General features: G+C 43.5%; 1 protein-coding gene across 3 annotated transcripts in view; it reads right to left on the reverse strand.

The window, feature by feature from the left end:
* The window catches only part of LOC137373976 (neutral alpha-glucosidase C-like), a 159,698-nt gene that overhangs the window by 81,783 nt on the left and 57,007 nt on the right, over positions 1-20,908 (reverse strand). For all 3 annotated transcript variants that reach the window (XM_068039679.1, XM_068039680.1, XM_068039681.1), the window contains exons 6-8: positions 19,274-19,459; positions 10,481-10,541; positions 5,530-5,596 (exon numbers count right to left, since the gene is read on the reverse strand). In XM_068039679.1, coding sequence (XP_067895780.1) covers positions 5,530-5,596; positions 10,481-10,541; positions 19,274-19,459 — 314 coding nt within the window. The remainder of the gene's footprint in view (positions 1-5,529; positions 5,597-10,480; positions 10,542-19,273; positions 19,460-20,908) is intronic.

Raw genomic sequence — 20,908 nt, forward strand, 5'->3', positions numbered from 1 at the left:
GGAAGTGTTGGGTATTCTAAAAGGCATTAAGGTGGACAAGTCCCCAGGTCCGGATGGGATCTATCCCAGGTTACTGAGGGAAGCGAGAGAGGAAATAGTTGGGGCCTTAACAGATATCTTTGCAACATCCTTAAACACGGGTGAGGTCCCGGAGGACTGGAGAATTGCTAATGTTGTCCCCTTGTTTAAGAAGGGTAGCAGGGATAATCCAGGTAATTATAGACCGGTGAGCATGACGTCAGTGGTAGGGAAGCTGCTGGAGAAGATACTGAGGGATAGGATCTATTCCCATCTGGAAGAAAATGGGCTTATCAGTGATAGGCAACATGGTTTTGTGCAGGGAAGGTCATGTCTTACCAACTTAATAGAATTATTTGAGGAAGTGACAAAGTTGATTGATGAGGGAAGGGCTGTCGATGTCGTATACATGGACTTCAGTAAGGCGTTTGATAAGGTTCCCCATGGTAGGCTGATGGAGAACATGAAGGCGCATGGGGTCCAAGGTGTACTAGCTAGATGGATAAAGAACTGGCTGGGCAACAGGAGACAGAGAGTAGCAGTGGAAGGGAGTTTCTCAAAATGGAGACGTGACCAGTGGTGTTCCACAGGGATCCGTGCTGGGACCACTGTTGTTTGTGATATACATAAATGATTTGGAGGAAAGTATAGGTGGTCTGATTAGCAAGTTTGCAGACGACACTAAGATTGGTGGAGTAGCAGATAGTGAAGGGGACTGTCAGAGAATACAGCAGAATATAGATAGACTAGAGAGTTGGGCAGAGAAATGGCAGATGGAGTTCAATCAGGGCAAATGCGAGGTGATGCATTTTGGAAGATCCAATTCAAGAGTGAACTATACAGTAAATGGAAAAGTCCTGGGGAAAATTGATGTACAGAGAGATTTGGGTGTTCAGGTCCATTGTTCCCTGAAGGTGGCAACGCAGGTCAATAGAGTGGTCAAGAAGGCATACGGCATGCTTTCCTTCATCGGACGGGGTATTGAGTACAAGAGTTGGAAGGTCATGTTACAGTTGTGTAGGACTTTGGTTCGGCCACATTTGGAATACTGCGTGCAGTTCTGGTCGCTACATTACCAAAAGGATGTGGGTGCTTTGGAGAGGGTGCAGAGGAGGTTCACCAGGATGTTGCCTGGTATGGAGGGCGCTAGCTATGAAGAGAGGTTGAGTAGATTAGGATTATTTTCATTAGAAAGACGGAGGTTGAGGGGGGACCTGATTGAGGTGTACAAAATCATGAGAGGTATAGACAGGGTGGATAGCAAGAAGCTTTTTCCCAGAGTGGGGGATTCAATTACAAGGGGACACGAGTTCAAAGTGAAAAGGGAAAAGTTTAGGGGGGATATGCGTGGAAAGTTCTTTACGCAGAGGGTGGTGGGTGCATGGAACGCATTGCCTGCGGAGGTGGTAGATGCGGGCACGATAGCGTCTTTTAAGATGTATCTAGACAGATACATGAATGTGCAGGAAGTAAAGAGATACAGACCCTTAGAAAATAGGCGACAGGTATAGAGGGAGGATTTGGAGCGGCGCAGGCTTGGAGGTCCGAAGGGCCTGTTCCTGTGCTGTAATTTTCTTTGTTCTTTGTTCTTTATTAGTCTCACATTACCTCCATAAACATGCATTTTCCAATGGTCACTGATCAAGTGCAGAAGCCCGAGGCAAATTTTTTTTCCCACTTGCCCATGAGTTCAGAACCCAAGTGTAGTGCTAACGTGTATTTCACCTGGAATCATCTTACTGAACATGGCACAACATTTTTTAACCCGTTTTCCAACTACTTCTTAGCTCTCAGCCAATGTTGTTCCATAGTTGTACACTTGCAAGTGCAGGGTGCAACCGGATTCTTGCTTCCCTCCTTAGATGTGTCTGCCACCTTTCCCAGCTGGACTGGCAGAGTGAGAAAACTCAGTGTGGGGACATCACAAGCAGCATTTCACACCTTATCAGTCTGTGACAAAGCGCAAGGGAAAAATAAAGCAACTCAGAACATAATACAGACAACCCAATTACTTCAGTAATGATAGCTACTCTCTGTATAAGAAAAAGATTAGCTCTGTACCATGGTAATTTTACAGTACAACATTAGACTACCATTAAGAGGAACTGTTTTTACCTCCCCACCCCCCCCCCCACCCATTCCTGATTGTTCAATCCTGATCTAGTCTAGTCTAGTGTAGAATTGAGGCTAAAAGGCTCAAAGAATCCAGGCTCAATTTCAAATCATAAATTCGAATCATAAAATCCCACAGCACAGAAGGAGTCCACTGTGCCTGTGCCACCTTTTTAAAAGAGCTGTCCAATTTAGTCCCACAACCCAGCTTTTTCCCTACAACCTGACAAATTAGTCTTCTTCAAGTACATTCCCAATTGTCTTTACTATGGAATCTGAATCCATCACACTTTCAGGTAGGGGGTTCCATATCTGAACAACACTCTTTGCGAAGAAATATCTCCTCATTTCTCCTCTCATTCTTTTCCCAATTGTTTTAAATCTATGACCTCCAGTACCTGACACACCTGCCAGAGGAAAACAGCTTCTCCCTACTTGTTCTATTAAAACCCCTTCACAATTTTGATTACCTCTATTAAGCCTCCCCTTCTTCTATGTTCAAAGGAGAACAATCCCAGCTTCTCCAATTACTCTACATAACAGTCAGTCCTTCATCGCTGGTATCATCCTGATAAACCTCCTCTGTGCCTTCTCGAGGACCTTGACATCCGTCCTAAAGTGTGGTGCCCAGAATTGTACATAAAGGTATAGAATAACTACCTTGTTTTTGTATCAAATGCCACTATTTACAAAGTCTAGTATCCAATATGCTTTCTTCATTGCCTTCTCAACTTGTCCTGCCACCTACAAAGATTTGTGACTGGTCACCTGTTATGCTCACATGAAGTGCAGTGATTGAAAATCCCAGAACTCAAACTGAAGCAATATAAAAATGGACTTTTAAAAAGTGGACAATGTGCTGGAAAAAAATGGCCACCGAAGGTCAAACTTGTATATTCAAACTGTCTTACTGTCTCGAAAGAACAAAAGAATGCATTCACAGCTAAGAGGTGTCAATTACACCCATCCTGACCCATCAAGAGACAGTTTTGAATTGAATGGGTTCTTCTAAAACAAAGAAGATGTGAAGCAGGCATATCCTGGGCCACTGCCGGTCACCACAGGGCGGAAGTTCAATGTCTCTCAACAGAAGCAAGATGTGAGACCATTTTGACCTTAAAAGTAGCCCTCTGGAGGGAGACAGAGATCCAGGAAAAACATCACAAACGCCTGTCCAGCTGAGGGCTGGGAGAAAATCCAGCAAGCCAAAAGAATATGCCCTGCTGTGACTTCTACACTTCAACTTGTGCAGCAAAGAACTGAAAGTGATCCCCTGTCTTCAGGCTGAAATTTCAACCAACAAAGAAATCTACAAACAACCCAGGCCTGCAACTTTAAAAAGAGAAGTTGACCTCCTAGAAGATGCAACAGGTTTCCCATGAACCCCGAAAACCTACCTCACTTCAAACCACTTAGACCTTTTCTACTCTATCTGTCTCTTTGTGTGTGTGTGTATGTATGTATGTGTGTGTGTGCGCGTGTGCGCGCGCGCGAGCGAACTTGTGTGTGTACGTGCAGTTGCGACAATTTCAGGAATGCATGTTGCTCAATAGATAATTAATCTTCTGTTTTAAACCTACAAGAAAACCTGTCACTGTCTGTTTATTTGACAAATAAAACTCGCAGGGGTTAAAACCCTAGTAACAAAAACACTTGCTGTGGTTAGTTGGGAGTTGAACAGTGGGGACCACCCACACCCCTCACCATGTGGCCATAACACACTCTAGATCCATCTGTTCTGGCACCCCCTCAAAATAGTACCTTTTAGATTCTACTGCCTCTCCATGTTATTTCTCCCTAAGTGCATCACTTCACACTTAATCCCCTTTAAGTTGCACCTGCCATGTATTTGTCCGTTTCACCAGTTTGTCTATGTCCTCCTGAAGTCTGCTACTATCACATTCACTATTTACTACACTGTCAAGGAAGCGGGTTGAAATCAACTGTGTTTCCCACTCCTGTTCACTATCCAGTATGTTTTTTAAAAAGACTGAACAAGTTGACATTGGGTGAAGACCAAATCTGAACTGGCAGTGATGCCACCATAATTGAATAGCTTGCTGACGCTCAAAGCTTAAACATGAAGAACGACTTCTTGGACAAGGTATTAGAAGGCAGCGACCATACCCAACAAGAATCAACACATTCAGGGCAACAGAGGCAAAGTATGGGATAAATCTTTGAAAAAAAATGTAAAACTTGAATGTTGAGTGGACAGTCATTCAGGATGAATTTAGCCCAATATGCAAAATTCTGATTCTAGGCTGGGCTTCCATATCAAACAATACATGGCCTTGATCACCATGCAGTTAATGGGACAGTTGTCAGCAACTTCCAATCAATGGTTTAGAAGCTGCTCGCCCTGCCTTCCCACCTGGAGAAGACAGAAAAGTGCTGTTGGGTTGCAGCAGGGACCTAATTAGAAGTAGCATTTAAAGAAGAAATACCCAATTTAAGCAGTGTACGTATTTTTAATCAGAAATCCAGCATATATCAACATTGAATGTTTCTACCATAAACTAAGGAAGTGACGTTGCAAGATAACTTGCTACTTTGTCATCATCCATAAAGGATCACCCTAGTCTTCAAAACAAACAACAATAAGTACGTACGTGTGTATTAAACAAAACCTGATTGCAATGTGGGCAGAACTATCAGATACCTGACAGTTACAATTAAAGGGATCGTATCAGATAGCTTACAGTAACAATTAAAGGGACAATGTCAGATACCCTACAGTTACAACTAAGGGGATGATGTCAGATATCCCACAGTTACAATTAAAGGGACAATGTTAGATACGCTACAGTTACAACTAAGGGGATGATGTCAGATGTTAGAATTAAAGGGACAATGTCAGATACACTACAGTTACAAAGAAGGAGAAATTGCTTACATTGTAGTGGAAGGGGAACAACAATATGTGATCAAGATTTATCCAGTTTATGCCATGAGCTGGATTCAGAGTCCAGCCACAACTGCAGAATAACTGTGCATGTGCAAAACTTGTGCATGCTTCAAAATGTTACAAATTTAACTTCACTGTTATGGTCACAGAGCTTCCCAAAGAGTGGAAACATCCAGCTAGGCATCAAATTTCTAACAGAAGAAATCTGCTTGGCCACTGGAGACACTCTTTTGTCTTTGAGAGCAAAGCCTCCTTATTGGGTTGTTTCCAAAGACAGTGCTGTAAAATAAATGGATTATTGAAGGAAGGCTGTCCTGTTTGCAAGTGTGGCTGTGCAGCTTGTCCACTTAGCCCTGTCACCTGTTAAGCTATCTCATCTGACTTTTTAACTTGGTGATACTACTGTGACAGTCAAAAGAAGCAAGAGACAAGGTGAAATCAAACAAAGTACTGGTTTCTTAACACAGAAATACTACAAAGATACTACTCACCATTAGATTTGGTATCTATAAATTCATGAAATTGCTCCTTCCACAATCCTAGATCTTCTTCACTCTCCTGCAAATACAAACCACAATCAAAAATTACAGAACAGCTTGCTGGGCCCAGCATTGCATCTAGTTTAACGGAGTTTAAGCTGGGGCTTCACCACTGGGTACCATGTACCACATGGTGTAGTGCTGAGCTATACAGACCAGGCAGACTGCTGTGTTAGATCTCAGTGGAGCAACAGTAGGAGGATCACGATACTTGGCCTCAGTACTGAGCTGAGGACGGGGAGGAGTTGAGGAGGGGGAGGAGTTCAGCAGGGCCCCAGATTTTTACCATTAATTAGTGACCTATATGGCAAATGTTGCATGAGGGCAAGATTGGATCTGTTCAGACAATCTGTGGAAGCTCACTGGCTCGGCTCACACATGGCCACTTGGTTGAACTGCATGCCAGCACCTTCAGATGTCCAAGGGGAAGAAAGTTGAAAGAAGGAAAACTCTAACACTTTAAAAGAAGCCTAACATTCAATTTGTAACAACACAGAACTGAAAGTAGCTCTAACTTCAGAGTTTCATGCCCATGCTGGTAGAACAACCTTGGGGTGAAATTCCTCTTCAACAAACAGGAGAACACGTGTTGTTTGTCCAGAGTTAATGCACCACAAATGAGATTGTATTCTCAGACGTTATGTTCTGAAGTCACGCATTCTCGTGCATCAGTAACTATACAGTAAAACAGGTACCCTTACGATTTTCATCATCAAAAGCGGCATTTCACCGCCGTTATTTATGATGTAGCATTGGCTTTTAGGGTCAAAACTGTGGCCAGAAAACACTGCGGTCACCCACCTGGCTGTCTGAAGCACCTTTGCTCTTGCCTTTATTAGTACAATGGTTTTACCATAGCTGTGGAAAATACAGGGGAGGAGGGGTTGAGTTTAACATTTTAAAACACAGCATAAGTGCATCTTGTTGCCTGTGTGGCACATTGGAATCTGTGTAGGCTTGAATAATTCTTTTCCACCCAAACTCTCCACAGCTATAAGGGGGCACTGTTCCGAGCAGTGGTGGCAAAACTGATGCACTAATGTTATTGGCGAGGAGGGAGGCTCGAGTAGGCTCCGAGCACTTAGCCCTGGTTTCCTATCCCCCACCAGTGACTGCATTCTCCTCGTGGCCTGGTTGTAAAAGTGGGAAAAAAAAACCTGAAGCGGCATTCTGGCACCTCTGACATTCAGAAACTCAGCTTTTTGGAAACTGCACCTTTATAGTGCAGAAGAACAATGAATAGCTATCTTTACGAGGTTCTCCTGAAGACTGTCAATAAAGGAGAGAAAATAACTCAGCCATTATGATCAGAAACTAAAACACTTATCTCTGGTCTGTGCTACACTGGTTTTCAATCTCAGTAAGGCAGCAATAAAAAAGAAAGAATTTTTATATAATACCAAAGTGCTGCACAGCTAATGAAATACTTTTGAAATGTTGTCACTTTTGTTAAAACACTGTAGTCAATTTGCTGGTCTCACAAATAGCAATAATATGTTTTTGTGATATTGATTAAGGAATAAATGCTGGCAGGGACATTGAGACAACTCCCCTGCTCTTCTTCAACTACTGCCAAGGGTTCTTTTACATCCACCTGAGAGGGCAGATGGGTCTAGTAGCCCAGAATTTGCTGGACTGCAGCATCTTTTCTTAAAAATAACTGGGAGGTTGGGGGCGAGCTGCCATTTTTGCAAGGCTAACAGTGAAGCACTGCAAATTGTTCAGCAATTTGTGACGATTTGCAAATAACTGGGTAACACAAGTTGCTGGACGATTTGCAGACTAATAATGGCAAGCGCCATTTTATATGCAGTTATTTAGCCAGTAAATTCTGAGCTATTACATCATCCAAAAGATGGCAGCTCTGATTGTGCAGCACTTCCTCAGTATGGCACTGAAACGTCAACCTAGATTATATGCTCAGGTTTCTATAGAAGGTTTTAAACACATGACGTTCTGAGTCAGATGCAAAAGTGCTACTACTGAGCCAAAGCCAACACTGAGGAATGTGACTGACAGTAAAAATCTGTTTAAAGGACATTCCCACTGCCCCAGCAGGAGACACACTGCAGCACCATATAGACCATTTGATGATCAGCCACATATTTATCCTTACAACCTCCAGTCCCACTTTCAGCTAGATATTCAACTGAGTCTTTATTAAAAAGAAATAAGGTTAGAAGATGCTGGAAGTACACAGCAAGTTAGTCAGCACCTGAAATAGAAAGACAGGTTAATGGTGGAACTTTTGCAACCCAACCAAATCTGCTGAAGGGTTTCATTCACAAGAATTAGGAACAAGGGTAGGCCATTCGACCCCTCGAGCCAGCTCTGCCGTTCAATAAGACCAGGGCTGATCTGGTTGTGGCCTCAACTCCCCTTTCCTGTCTCCCTCCCCATAACCCTTGACTCCCTTGTCGATCAAAAATCTATCTAACACAGCCTTGAATACATTCAATGACCAGGTCTCCACTGCTCTCTGGAGAAGAGAATTCCACAGACTAATGATTTTCTGAGAAAAAAATTTCTCCTCATCTCTGTCTTGAACAGGAGACCTTTAATTTTTTAAACGGTATCCCCTTGTTCTAGATCCCCCCCACAAGGGGAAACATCCTCTCAGCATCCACCCTGTCAAGTCCCCTCAGGATCTTATATGTTTCAATAAGATCACCTCTCAGTCTTCTAAACTCCAATGGGTATAGGCCCAACCTGTTCGGCACAGTGGCGCAGTGGTTAGCACCGCAGCCTCACAGCTCCAGGGAGCCGGGTTCGATTCTGGGTACTGCCTGTGCGGAGCTTGCAAGTTCTCCCTGTGACCTCGTGGGTTTTCGCCGGGTGCTCCGATTTCCTCCCATAGCCAAAGACTTGCAGGTGATAGGTAAATTGGCCGTTGCAAATTGCCCCTAGTGTAGGTAGGTGGTAGGGAATATGGGATTACTGTAGGGTTAGTATAAATGGGTGGTTGTTGGTCGGCACAGACTCGGCGGGCCGAAGGGCCTGTTTCAGTGCTGTATCTCTAAAATAAAAATAAATAAAACATTTCCTCATAAGATAACCCCTTCCTCCCAGGAATTAGTTGAGTTCTCTGAACTGCTTCAAATGCAATTATATCCTTTTTTAAGCAAGGGGACCAAAACTGTACACAGTACTCCAGATGAGGTCTAACTATAAGGCCCTGTACAGGGGTAACAAAACTTCTCTATTTTTATACTCGATTCCCTTTTGCAATAAATGGCAACATTCCATTTGCCTTCCTAATTACTTGCTGTACCTGCATATTAATGTTTTGTGATTCTCATACCAAGACACCCAGATCCCTCTGTACCATAGAGTTCTGCAATCTCTCTCTATTCAGATAATATACTGCCTTTCTATTCTTCCTGCCAAAGTGGACAAGTTCACATTTTCCCACATTATACTCCAGCTGCCAAATTTTTGCCCACTCACTTCACCTACCTAAATCCCTTTGTAGACTATGGCCTCTTGACACTTACTTTCCTATCTATTTTTGTGTCATCTGCAAATTTAGCAAGCATGCATTCAGTCCCTTCATCCAAACCATTGATGTAGATTGTAAACAGTTGAGGGCCCAGCACTGATCCCTGTGGTACTCCACTGGTAACTGTTTGCCAACCTGAAAATGACTCATTTCTCCCTACTCTCTGCTTCTTGTTAGCTGACCAATCCTCTATCCATGCTATTATGTTGCTTCCTACACCATGAGCACTTACTTTGTGCAGTAAAGTTTGATGTAGCACCTTATCGAATGCCTTTTGGAAATCCAAGTACACCACATCTACAGGTTCCTCTTTATCTACCTTGCTTGTTACTTCCTCAAATAACTCTAATAAATTAGTCAAACACGATTTCCTTTTCGCAAAACCTGTTTGCCTGACTGTAATATGATTTTCTAAATGTCCTGCTATAATGACATCTTTCCTCCTTTGGATACCGAATCAGCTGTGTATTTTCAGCATTTTGTCTTTTAATCTCTCTTTTTGAAGGAGTTAATTGGCACATCTTAACTCCTCGGCCAGTCTGCTCCATATATCTACTACTTTATGGGTAAATATCTTCGGACACTATTTTAATATAGTTGCTATCCTTTTAAGTTAACACAAACATATTAATCACTGCATGACTCCAGCATCTGATGTCAGTCAATAAGCAAAGATTCCCAGAAGATCTTCAAATTTTTAGACTGACTTGAAGCTGCTTAATTTTGTATTGCCTCCTCTAGTTCCAGGATCACACTCAATGGGTTCATTATTCTAAAGGGGATGTCAACTATTTGTGCTGGACCCTACAACCTTTCAGTAAACAAAAGTATCCAAAGTCAGTCAGTTCACTTCAACCCTCGAGTGCCGGAGGCCTATTATAAGGTTGTAAACTTCTCACAATGTCAACAACAGCCAAGTGGTACAAGGGGAACTGTGGCAAAATTTGCTGCTAATAATGAAAATTCATTGACAATGTTAACCATTCATGCCTCCACATTGTGAGACACAGGATGTAGATAAAAACACTTTGCCTGGTTCTCACTTAAGAAATTTAAACCCCTCCAAAACTTGATTATCCAGTCCAAAATTCACTCTAAGCAATTTACTAGCAAAGCAACTCCAATCTCAGAAGTCTACTGGCATCACTGCCAAATTTCATAGAACTGAAACATGGCTGGCAATGCCAGCCTCTTGCTTCCTCCCTCCCATAGTCTGGTCCACACCTCCTGAAACAGGTTTCTCCCAACTTTCATTGATCACTGCATTGGGACAGGCTGAAGTAGCAGGTGATCCACGACAGAGTTCTGTAGAACACCTGTCTACGAGGAAGAGAGTTATACCAGCATTCGTTGCTTTCTAATAGTAAGGCAGTTTTTCCAAGCCGCCAGCTCATTGTCCATTACCTTCTGGGTCTCCTTGTCACGTTTCCTTTTGCTTTCCAGTCTGCTTCCTCTTGTGTTTCGACTGTGTGGACAAAACAGAAAAAGTACATTTCTGACTTTTTTTGCCAAATTTACTCAGACATTTAATTGCTTCTGGTACTGAAGTGGTTAATGTTTCTGCATAAATTTCCTTTGTACACTATTTTTGTATACTCACCATCCTTTTAATTTTACACAAACAAATTAATTGTTTTTTCACAGTATTTTCACAGTAAATTAAACCCCTGCTTTTCAAAAGTTTGCTTTTCACTAAGGATACTGGCTGGGATTTCAGGTTGTGTGGATGGGAGCCGGCCACCGACTGAAAAGTCGGTGGCAAACTCGCTTCCGCCTCGCCTGGGGATCTGACCCGCATTTTACAGGTCCCCAGGCTTTAACTGCTCTGAGGTAGGACTTGCACCCTCGCCGACGGTAATTGGTCGGGCCCTGGCGAGGCAAGGGTGGTCGGTTGGTGGGGGGGGGGGGGGGGAGAAAGAGGGGCGTGTTGGGTCGTGGGGCTGGTTGGGGTAGTGGGGGTGGCCCTCCATTGGGCACCCTATGCCCGATAAGCAGGGCCCCCCACCCCCAAGACAATCGGAAGCCACCTGCTTTTCCTGTGCGGTTTTTCCCGGCTTCAGGATGCCCGCTTGCCACACGCAAAATCTGTGTGGAGGTGGGCAAAGGCCCTTAAGTGGCTGTTATGTGGTGTTTGTTGAGGAGTCAATATTATCAAGGGCACTGGGAGAACTCCACTACTCTCCTTCAAATAGTGCCATGGGATATTTTACATCTATCTGAAAGGGCAGTCAAAGCCTCGATTTAATGTCTCATTCGTTAATGTATTCAAACACCCATCTGGCTGGCCTTCTATCTTACACTTACCTTAAACTTAAGTACATTCAAAACTTTGCTGTTCCTACCTTAACTCACACCAAGTACCAGTCACTCATTACCCATGTGCTCGTTGACCAAAATTAGCTCCTGATTGGGCAACACCTCAATCTTAAAATTCCTGCCCTCATTTCAAATTCTCCAAGGCTTTGCCCCTCCTTAACTGTAACGTTCTCCCGCCGAGAACCATCCGACATATCTGCGCTCCTCCAATTTTGACCTCTTATGCATCCCCGAGGTTAATAGCTCCACCATTAGCAGCCATTAGCTGCTGAGACCCTAAGCTCTGGAATTCCCTCTCGAATCTTTTCTCCACCTAATCTTTTCTCCATCTCTCTAAGATGCTCCATAACACTACCTCTTAGACTAAGCTTTTAATCATCTAGCATAATCTGTCCTTACGTGGCTCCATGTCAAGGTTTATTTGATAATGCTCCTGTGAAGCACCTTGGGACATTTTACTACATAAAGATGCTCTAAAAATGCAAGTTGTTGTTGTTGCCTCAGAGAGCAGCGTGTTACTACTTTATTTCATTATAGTATTCCCACGATGTTGGGATCTCCAGTTGCATACAATATTGAACTCAATCAGATTCTAATTCACCCAAGACTATATAGCATGTTCCAAAAAGCCTTAAAAGTTAGAAACAGAGAAACATCGGAAAGATAGAAAATTTATGTTACAGAAGGAGACCGTTAGGACTAATGAGTCTTAAACTCAGCCTCAGAAGCAACAGCTCTTGGATCAGGATTGGGTGCATGAAAATGGTCCACCTAAAGTTAATATTGTGGGAAAGAAGGGAACACGTATGGTCTGATATATCTAAATCCACCAATCAATCTAAGGGGAAATGGCTTTGTGCTAGAGTATCTTGCATGAACATGTAGTCCTCCCCACATAGCAACGTAGTCAGTATCAGAATAATGTTACAGCCAGCTGGTAACGGATGTGGGCGATTCCCATTGCTCACCTCCTAACTGACCACAGCAAGTGTTTTTGTTATAAAAACAAGAAATGCTGGAACCACTCAGCAGGTCTGGCAGCATCTGTGAAAAGAGAAGCAGAGTTAACGTTTCGGGTCAGTGACCCTGCTTCTCTTTTCACAGATGCTGCCAGACCTGCTGAGTGGTTCCAGCATTTCATGTTTTTATTTCAGATTTCCAGCATCCGCAGTATTTTGCTTTTATTTAAGTGTTTTTGTTACTCGGGTTTTAACCTCTTTGTGTTTTATTTGTCAAATAAATAGACATCAACAGTTTTTCTTGTAGGTTTAAAACAGAAGATTAACTATTTATTGAGCAATATTCATTCCCGAAATGGTCGCAACTGCACCCACACACATTTACTCGCACGCACACACATGGATAGATAGAGAGGAAAAGGGTAAGTGGATTTGAAGTGAGGTAGGTGTTCGGGGTTCACAGAAAACCTGTTGAATCTTGGGAAGATAGTTTCTCGGTTTAAAGTTGCAAGCCTGGGTTGTTTGTAGATTTTTCTGGTTGGTTGAGACTTCAGACTGGAGGCAGTGATCACTTTCAGTGCCTTGCTGCAACAAGTTGAAGGGTAGAATTCACGGCAGGTCTCCTTCTTTGGTTTTTGCTGGATCTCTCATAGCTCTTGGCTGGACAGGTTTTTGTGAAAGAGCTACTTTTTAAGGTCAAAATTTCTCACAACTTACCTCTGTTAGGAGACATAGAGCCCCCTTCCTGTGGTGACCAACAATGGACCAGGATGTGGCTACTTCACACCTTCTTTATTTCAGAAGAACCCATTGAATTCAAAAATGTCTCTTGATGGGTTCAGGATGGGTATAATTCACAACTCTTAACTTGGAATGTATCGTTTTGTCCTTAACAGATAGTAACATAGCTTGAATATACAGGGCCAGGTTGTTTGACCTTCAGCAGCCATTTTGCAGGACTTTTTTTTTAAGAGGAAAAGTCAATTTTTATAACTCTTCAGTTTGGGTTCTGTATTTTCATTGCTGTACTTCACGTGAGTGTGACAATAACCATTCTGGTGATAGAAAGATGAGATTCATATTGTTTTGGATGGGAAAGGCACAATATTCTGTTACGTGGGATTTATTTACGTTTGTCTTTCAACAGATGTGTGTTTTATCTTCTTTATTTTTGCAAAATGCTCCCCTGATATTACACTCCGGAAAGCTAGACAGTGAAGGATAGTACTGGAGCCCAATACGTAACTTTATAAGCTTTTATTTACAGAGACAAATATTATAAACATGCACCTCCTAACCCAACAACCACAATTTCATATAGGAATATATCGGAGCAAAAGTGAATCACCAGTTAATGCCTGTTAAATATCACCAGTTAATGCCTGTTAAATTCCAGAAATCTTGTTATGGAAGGATAATGCTGGAGCCTATCGTTACTCAGTTTCACATTTATTGTACAGAGTAAAAGGATTATAAACATGTAGCTACTCACTCAAAGCCCTCCACCAGTCTCACTAAGTGTCTGCTTATAAGTGCTCATGACAGACCCCAATTAACACCCTCCACCTGCATATAATCAGACAATTGACACACAATGAACAATGCCCACCACCTGAACACATTTAAATACACAATTACTATACAATTAACACCTGAATTTGGGTAAAGGAGAGTTTTGAAAAGGACAGCAGCTTTTTCTCTTACCGAGAGTCGAAGGATATAAATCAAGTCTAATTGTGGCTGAACCAAATGCTTCTTCATGCATAAGCCCAGTGAGGGAGAGTCCACATGATAAGGGGGGGGGGGGGGAGATGTCATTGCCGAGCCTAATACTGTCCTCAGTCCACAATATTACATTTTCCATCAGAAGTCATTGGATATTCATCAGCGAAGGGAACCCTAGTTGATTTCCCTCTATCCCAGGGGCTAAAAGGGCAACTGTAGTTCATGTGAAGGGTCACTGACTTGAAACATTAACTCTGCTTCTCTCTCCACAGATGCTGCCAGACTTGCTGAGTATTTCCAGCGTTTCTTGTTTTTATTGTAGTTCATGTGGCTTTGCCCAGTGTGCTAGCTTGGCTGAGTTGGTAACACTTTCATCTTTGATAAATAGGTTGCAGGTTCAAGTCCCACGCCAGGAATTAAGCACTTAATCCAGGTTGAATCGCTGGTGCAGTACTGAGGGAGCTAAATTGACTTGTATCTTTTTAATAAGACCAGGCTCCTATTTGTTTGTTTGAGGTAAATATTAAAGAGTCAGTAATACTATCTGACCAAAAGGGGTGTTGTCATCATTTTTCTCTCAAGGAACACAAAAGAAAAAGATTAACTGATGATTCATCTCAGCGTTGTATGGATATTGCGAATGCAGAGCTGCCATATTTTTCTATGCAGCAGGTCAAGAATTCCAAAACTAATTCTTTATGTGAACCACTGTTGAGATGTTTCAACAACATGATAAGGTGCATGCACCAAAAAAAAAGGACTTGCATCATGCTTTAACTTAGTGGAGATTTGTTTAAGTCCCAGTTTAGTTAACATCCATGACCCAGCCTAGTTCAATACAAATTTTGCTGAAAGGTTGAAGGGAGGAACTAAACCACATTCAAATAAACACATAGGAGGTGGTGGCGTAGTGGTATTGTCACTGGACTAGTAACCTACAGATCCAGGGTATTTCTCTTGGACATGGGTTCAAATCCCACCATAGCAGAAGGTGGAATTTCAATTCAATTAATAAATCTGGAATTAAAAAGCTAGTCTAATGATGGCCATGAAACCATTGTCGATTGTTGTAAAAACCCATCACGTTCACTAATGTCCTTTAGGGAAAGAAATCTGCTGTCCTTATCTGGTCTGGCCTACATGTGACTCCAGACTCACAGCAAGGTTGACTCTTACATGCCCTCTGAAATGGCCTAGCAAGCCACTCAGTTGTATCTAACCGCTACGAAGTCAATAAAAAGGAATGAAACCGGACGAACCACCTGGCATCGACCTGGGCACCGGAAACGACAACGGCAAACCCAGCCCTGTCGACCCTGCAAAGTCCTCCTTACTAACATCTGGGGGCGTGTCCCAAAGTTGGGAGAGCTGTCCCACAGACTAGTCAAGCAACGGCCTGACATAGTCATACTCACGGTATCATACCTGACAGACAATGTCCCAGACACTGCCATCACCATCTCTGGGTATGGCCTGTCCCACCGGCAGGACAGACCCACCAGAGGTGGCGGCACAGTGGTATACAGTCGGGAGGGAGTTGCCCTGGGAGTCCTCAACATCGACTCTGAACCTCATGAAGTCTCATGGCATCAGGTCAAACATGGGCAAGGAAACCTCCTGCTGATGAGTCAGTACTCCTCCATGTTGAACAGCACTTGGAGGAAGCACTGAGGGTGTCAAGGGCACAGAATGCACTCTGGGTGGGGGACTTCAATGTCCATCACCAAGAGTGGCTCGGTAGCACCACTACTGGCCGAGTCCTAAAGGACATATCTGCTAGACTGGGTATGCGGCAGGTGATGAGGGAACCAACAAGAGGGGAAAACATACTTGACCTTGTCCTCACCAATCTGCCTGCCGCAGATGCATCTGTCCATGACAGTATTGGTGGGAGTAACCACCGCACAGTCGTTGTGGAGACAAAGTCCCGCATTCACATTGAGGATACCCTCCTTCGTGTTGTGTGGCACTACCACCGTGCTAAATGGGATAGATTTCAAACAGATCTAGCAATGCAAAACTGGGCATGCATGAGGCGCTGTGGGCCATCAACAGCAGCAGAATTGTACTCAACCACAATCTGTAACCTCATGACCCAGCATATCCCCCACTCTACCATTATCATCAAGCCAGGAGACCAACCCTGGTTCAATGAAGAGTGCAGGAGGGCATGCCAGGAGCAGCACCAGGCATACCTCAAAATGAGGTGTCAACCTGGTGAAGCTACAACCCAGGATTATCTGTGTGTCAAACTGCGTAAGCAGCATGCGATAGACAGAGCTAAGTGATCCCATAACCAACGGATCTGATCTAAGCTCTGCAGTCCTGCCAGATCCATCCATGAATGGTGGTGGACAATTAAACAACTAACTGGTGGAGGTGGCTCCACAAATATCCCCATCCTCAATGATGGGGGAGACCAGCATATCAGTGCGAAAGATAAGGCTGAAGCTATTTGCAACAATCTTCAGCCAGAAGTGCCGAGTTGATGATCCATGTCGGCCTCCTCCTGACGTCCTCAGCATCACAGATGCCAGACTTCAGCAATTCGATTCACTCCGCGTGATATCAAGAAACAACTGAAGGCTGATACTGCAAAGGCTATGGGCCCTGATAATATTCCGACAATAGTACTGAAGACCTGTGCTCCAGAACATGCCGCGCCCCTAGTCAAGCTGTTCCAGTACAGTTACAACACTGGCATCTACCCTGCAATGTGGAAAATTGCCCAGGTATGTGCTGTACACAAAAAGCAGGACAAGTTCAACCCGGCCAATTACCGCCCCAACAGCCTGCTCTCAATCATCAGTAAAGTGATGGAAAGTGTCATCAACAGTGCCATCAAGAGGCACTAACTTAGCAATAACCTGCTCAGCGATGCTCAGTTTGCACTCAGCTCCTGATCTCATTACAGCCTTGGTTCAAACATGGACAAAAGAGCTGAACTCAAGAGGTGAGGTGAGAGTGACTGCCCTTGACATCAAGACAGCATTTGACCGAATATGGCATCAAGGAGCCCTAGCAAAACTGAGGTCAATGGGAATCAGGGGGAAACCCTCCGCTGGCTGGAGTCATGCCTAGCGCGAAGGAAGATGGTTGTGGTTGTTGGAGGTCAATCATCTGAGCTCCAAGACATCACTGCAGGAGTTCCTCAGGGTAGTCTCCTAGGCCCAACCATCTTCAGCTGCTTCATCAATGACTTTCCTTCAATCACAAGGTCAGAATTGGGAATGTTCGCTGATGATTGCACAATGTTCAGCACCATTCGTGACTCCTCAGATACTGAAGCAGTCCATGTAGAAACGCAGCAAGACTTGGACAATATCCAGGCTTGGGCTGATAAGTGGCAAGTAAGATTTGTGCCACACAAGTGCCAGGCAATGACCATCTCCAACAAGAGAGAATCTAACCATCTCCCCTTGACATTCAATGGCATTACAATCGCTGAATCCCCCACTATCAACATCCTAGGGGTTACCATTGACCAGAAACTGAACTGGAGTAGCCATATAAATACCGTGGCTACAAGAGCAGGTCAGAAGCTAGGAATCCTGCGGCGAGTAATTCACCTCAACTCCCCAAAGCCTGTCCACCATCTACAAGGCACGTCAGGAGTGTGATGGAATACTCTCCACTTGCCTGGATGGGTGCAGCTCCAACAACACTCAAGAAGCTCGACACCAACCAGGACAAAGCAGCCCGCTTGATTGGCACCCCATCTACAAACATTCACTCCCTCCACCACCAACGCACAGTGGCAGCAGTGTGTACCATCTACAAGATGCACTGCAGCAACACACCAAGGCTCCTTAGACAGCACCTTCCAAACCCGCGACCTCTACCAACTAGAAGGATAAGGGCAGCAAATGCATGGGAATATCACCACCTGCAAGTTCCCCTCCAAGTCACACACCATCCTGACTTGGAACTGTATCGCCATTCTTTCACTGTCGCTGGGTCAAAATCCTGGAACTCCCTTCCTAACAGCACTGTGGGTGTACCTACCCCACAGGGACTGCAGCGGTTCAAGAAGGCAGCTCACCACCACCTTCTCAAGGGCAATTAGGGATGGGCAATAAATGCTGGCCTGGCCAGCGACACCCACATCCCATGAATGAATAAAAAAATAGTGTGATTTTCTCAGTTGTGCACATTGGCTACCAGTTACTTTGGGGAGTCTAGAGCAAGGGGTATGACCTTAAAATTAGAGGTAGGCTAATCAGAGGTGATGTCAAGAAGCACTTCCTTGCAAAAAAAGGGTATTAGAAATCTGGAACTCTCACCCAAAATGCTGGTGAGGCTGGGGGTCAATTGAAAATTTGAAAACTGAGATTAATTGACTTTGGTTAGGCAAAGGTATTGAAGGATATGGAACAAAGGTAGGTCGGTGGAGTTGAGATACAGGTCAGCAGTTTGAGTTCTTTACCTTGAAATCAGTTGTTGTAGATTCCTGGTTCAAATAACAGCTGGATGCATTCTAAAGTACATAGAAACAGGAGTAGACCATTCTGCCCTTCATGCCTGTTCTACCATTCAATTAGATCAATGCTGATCAGATCCCTCTCATTATCCCTCCACAGTTGACAGTTCAGATACAGCTCAGTTAGACTCAGAGCAAACTCTGCCCATTAATACAAGTTGGCTCAGCCTCAGAAAAGCGTCTACTAAAATTGAGTGAGACTGCTAAGCTGATTCTCACAATGGCAGCCAACAGTTAAAACATTCATCCCATCAGTCTGAGATGGATATGAACCCAAATCCTAAATGTATCTAACTCAGTGCACTATCCATCCTCTCAGATCAGTTTACTCTGTACCATTACATCACCTCATAGGGTAAGTCTAGAACAAGGAAACATAACCTTAAAACTAGAGCTCAGGGCTGATGTCAGGAAGTACTTCTTCACACAAAAGATCATGAAAATTTGAAATTCTCTCCCCCAGAAAGCTGTTGAGACTAGGTCAATTGAAAATGTCAAAACTGAGACTAATAGGTTTTTGTAAGGATATTAAAGGATATAGAACCAACATGAGTAAATGGAGTTAAGATACAGATCAGCCATGAACTCATTGACCTGTGGAATAGGCCTGATGGGCTGAATGGCCTACTCCTGTTCCTATCAGAGTGAAAATTCCCAGGGCACAACCAATATTGGGATGTACATCACAGGGCATGGATTGACATGTTGAAAACTTACATTTCAGATTGCGGGTTCTTGCGGAGATGTTCAAAGTATAAAAGGCCAAGAGAATTCACGGTCATGGACATTTCGCCCTGATTCTGAATGTCCATTCGGAATGGCTTTGCTATAATTAGTACCTGAGTGTATCCATCGACAGTGACCAGTGTTACAGAATGCTCATCCTTACACACAACAGTCAGTCTGAAAAACATACAAAGAAATTCAGTCAGCAGTGCGCCACATAGTCACACAGAGCTTCCTAAATCAGACATGCTCAAGAAAAAGATAAACAGTTTTACATCCACTAGCATAAACAGATAGTTAATACATTGAAACAGCAACAAAAATTTGCATTTATACACTACATTTAAAGGGGGGAAAAATGCCCAAATATATTTAAAAACAGCAAACCCTGTATCTGCCAGGAATAAAAATTCAGACATTACAATCACAATATAATTGCAGGAGCATAGCATTTTTTCCGACTGCAACACTGCCTTCTGCCCAGCTAACAATAAAACAGGATAAAATATAACTACCTCAAGGTGTTTCTCAAGGGTAGTCCAGGGTCTGGAGCACAGTTTTGATGTTTCACTGATAAATGAGCAAACTAAAGGGATTGTAGGTACTTATAAACTAGAGTCAAGCTGATTTAAGTTAATCACCGATAAAAGAATAAAATGATTAAGAGAATAAAATCTCCATCCATATATTAACTTTCTATCAGTAGCTATCTGTGTTAAATGAATAAATGCCACAGTACCAAACTGCCTCTTATCAAAGTCACAAATGACATCCTATACAACTGTGACAAAGGTAAACTATCCCTTCTAGTCCTTGTCAACCTGTCTGCATCCTTTGACATAGTTGACCATGCTATCCTCCTCCAATGCCTCTCCACTGTCATCCAGCTGGGTGGGTCTAAACTTGCCTGGTTCCATTCTTATCTATGTAATCGTAGCCAAAGTATCACTTGCAATGGCTTCGCTTCTTGCTCCCGCAACATTACCTCTGGTGTCCCCCATTGATCTATCCTTGGTCCCTCCTGTTTCTCACCTCCATGCTGCCCTTGCCAATAAGGTGATGACATCCAACCCTACCATGGCACCACCACCCTCGACCCCACCACTATCTCTAAATTGTCAGACCACTTATCCTATATCCAGTACTAGATTAGCAGAAATTTCCTCCAATTCAATATTGGGAAGATCAAAGTCATTGTTTTCTGGCCCCATTACAAACTCATTCCCTCGCCACTCACTCCACCCCTCTTCAAGTCCATGCCGGCAACGATGACCTTTTGGTTTATAGCGGCACTTACAGGGATCATGTCAGACATTTGAGAGCTCCATCTGACAGGCTGGTCAAAGCAAACCTTGTCATAAATCTGGCAAAGAGCAAGTTTGCCAAGGCCAAGGTCACATATTTAGGACATATCGTGGGTCAAGCGTTACCATGAGTGGTCAAGGTTCAGGTGATAATAAACTTTCCTGTTCCCAAGACAAAGAAAGAAGTGTTACAATTTCTGGGTATGTGTGGATTCTGCAGGAAATTTGTCCCTTGTTTCAGCACAGTAGTAACCACATCGACAAATCTGTTAAAGAAAAACATGAAGTTCGAATCATCAGAGTCATGCCAAATGGCATTTGA

This window comes from Heterodontus francisci, chromosome 9 (assembly GCF_036365525.1).
Source record: "Heterodontus francisci isolate sHetFra1 chromosome 9, sHetFra1.hap1, whole genome shotgun sequence".
In the NCBI taxonomy this organism is placed as follows: domain Eukaryota; kingdom Metazoa; phylum Chordata; class Chondrichthyes; order Heterodontiformes; family Heterodontidae; genus Heterodontus; species Heterodontus francisci.